The sequence below is a fragment of the Prunus mume genome, linkage group LG6 (assembly GCF_029339155.1).
Source record: "Prunus mume cultivar Tortuosa linkage group LG6, ASM2933915v1, whole genome shotgun sequence".
Taxonomy (NCBI): Eukaryota; Viridiplantae; Streptophyta; class Magnoliopsida; order Rosales; family Rosaceae; genus Prunus; species Prunus mume.
In genome coordinates this window covers 21388390-21390790 of record NC_142703.1, presented here as the reverse complement: position 1 = coordinate 21390790, position 2401 = coordinate 21388390, and the positions used below count along the sequence as shown (strand labels likewise).

At 46.4% G+C, this 2401-nt stretch overlaps 1 protein-coding gene across 1 annotated transcript; it reads left to right on the top strand.

The window, feature by feature from the left end:
* Window positions 1–1171: 1171 nt before the first annotated feature.
* On the top strand, window positions 1172–2401 carry LOC103335938 (protein EXORDIUM-like 2). Its single transcript, XM_089054037.1, has one exon. The coding sequence runs from the start codon at window positions 1260–1262 to the stop codon at window positions 2139–2141; it is 882 nt and encodes a 293-aa protein (XP_088910163.1). The 5' UTR covers window positions 1172–1259; the 3' UTR covers window positions 2142–2401.

The window sequence follows — 2401 nt, the reverse complement described above, 5'->3', positions numbered from 1 at the left end:
TCTGCGCCAAAGCAAAGCTTCTACTCTTCCTCTGGGTGATGATGTCATCACTTAATCAACTCCACAGTGGCCCTCCCTCTGACTCTGTCAAGTATGCACCAAGCTACCTAAGTCAGTCTTCTGTCCACGTCATGGCTACGATGGGTCATGGAAACCCTACTGGGGTGGGGCCTACTCTACTGGAATGGGTTTGGTAAAGGATGAGATTACTTTGGAAAAGAAAGGATGGAGGTTAGACAGAGGAAGGTGCGAGAACAAAGACAAGAATCGTTTTTTTCATATGAAAAGACAAACAATCGTATGAAATGAAAATGATCGAGTACTCAAACGATCATAGACTGGCGTTTAAAAATTATAAAAAATAATAATTTGCACACTAGTCTTAAATTTGAATTTCCATAACACTCCCGTTCTCTTTCTTAACTTCGAAAAGGGGAAAAAAAAAAGTTGCAAAAGAGAAAATAAAAGGTACATACATGTCAAAAGAATTAGGCGAGTTAGTTTTAAATCCTCGAGCTAACTATTCTCAACTTTTACATTTAAATTGATGTGGAGCATAAAATTACATTTATTACTAATTACGTAAATGAGATATTAGTTGGTACTCTTAAAGTTGTTGTAAACATGATTATCCAAAAATAAAAATAAAAAATTTGTTGTGTAAACAATGCAAACAAAATGTTCCTGAAATAATTTGGGCAATGATATAAACCAAATTGAAGATTAATTGAAGACTAAATATAGCCCATAAATAATGATGTAGCTTTGCAAATATGGTAAATTAACAAAAATATAATTTTAAATTTTTTTTATGAAACGGAAATAACAAGCGTGATAGCACTTTTATATAACGTAACATTATTGGCTGAAACTAGTAATAGCATTAATATCTAGGTGCACGCGGGGTAACGAGTCTGTCTTACGGTAAAGTCAGCATCAAGTGCCTGGAACAAACAAGCCCCCTTCCCTCCGTAGACCACCCACGTCAACCCCCCTTCCTACTATCAGAAATTTTACAGCCTGGCATAAGCCTCCAGTCTCGAGAGCTCTTTTCCCCCCAATTAAAATCCCCCACGTGTCGTCAGTCTTCGATGTTGACAACTGTCCTCTCTACAGCTGTTCCCCTTATCGTCCTCAAAACCCGAATATAAAAGCACACACGAACCCAATTCAGCTTCATTCACTGACTCACCTCCCCCACCCCATACAGCCTGAAAATCTCTCTGTGTTTGAAAACCCTGAAATTCTCGCCCTTCGAGATGGCTTCTATTTACCACTATGCCACTTCTTTTATAATCCTCCTCTCTCTCATCGGCCCCAATTTGAGCGCTCTGGTAGAGCAGCAGCCTCTGGTACTCAAGTACCACAACGGCGCGCTTCTCAAGGGCAACATAACCGTCAATTTCATCTGGTACGGCCGCTTCACCCCGATCCAACGGTCCATCGTCGTCGACTTCGTCCAGTCCCTCAGCTCCAGGCGGGCCCCGCCCGGCTCCGCGGCGTCCTGGTGGAAAACGACGGAGAAGTACAAGAGCGGCGCCTCGAACCTCGTGGTCGGGAGGCAAGTCCTCCACGAGGCCTACACTCTGGGAAAGTCCCTCGGCAACCAACACCTGGTGGCCCTCGCGGGCAAAGTCAACGCGCTCAAAGCAATAAATGTGGTTCTGACCGCGAGTGATGTGGCGGTCGCCGGGTTCTGCAGCCGGTGCGGGACCCACGGGTCGACCCGGGATAAGAAGACGGCGTACATCTGGGTCGGGAACTCGGAGGCCCAGTGCCCCGGCCAATGCGCCTGGCCGTTTCACCAGCCCATCTACGGCCCACAAACGCCGCCGTTAGTTGCGCCTAACGGCGACGTCGGGATTGACGGCGTCATCATAAACCTCGCCACGCTGTTGGCGGGAACCGTGACCAATCCGTACAACAACGGCTACTTTCAGGGTCCGGCGAGCGCGCCGCTTGAGGCGGTCTCCGCGTGCACGGGCGTTTTTGGATCTGGAGCTTACCCGGGTTATCCGGGTCGGGTCTTGGTGGATAAATCAACTGGGGCGAGTTACAACGCGGTTGGGGCCAACGGGCGCAAGTTCTTGCTGCCCGCCATGTGGGACCCGCAGACCTCTGCATGCAAGCCGCTTGTGTGAGTGATGTGGCAAGCATCTGGGGCCGCACGTGATGGTGTAGATATTATTATAATAATATAATATTAAGGTTGATATATATTATGGTGATGTGATGGTGTACGATGGGCTGGATAAGGTTTTTAGAAGGGGGTTTTGTACACACTTGAAGGTTGTCGTCTTGCGTGACGTGTAAATTTTATTTTCTCTGTCTTAAAAAAAAAATAGAGCGAAAATGTTTGTGAAAGCAAAAGGAGAAATGAAGGTGGCATTGGCATTATGAA

Coding starts and splice junctions, on each gene's coding strand:
- LOC103335938 (XM_089054037.1), top strand. CDS start 1,260: ATGGCTTCTATTTACCACTATGCCACTTCTTTTATAATCCTCCTCTCT.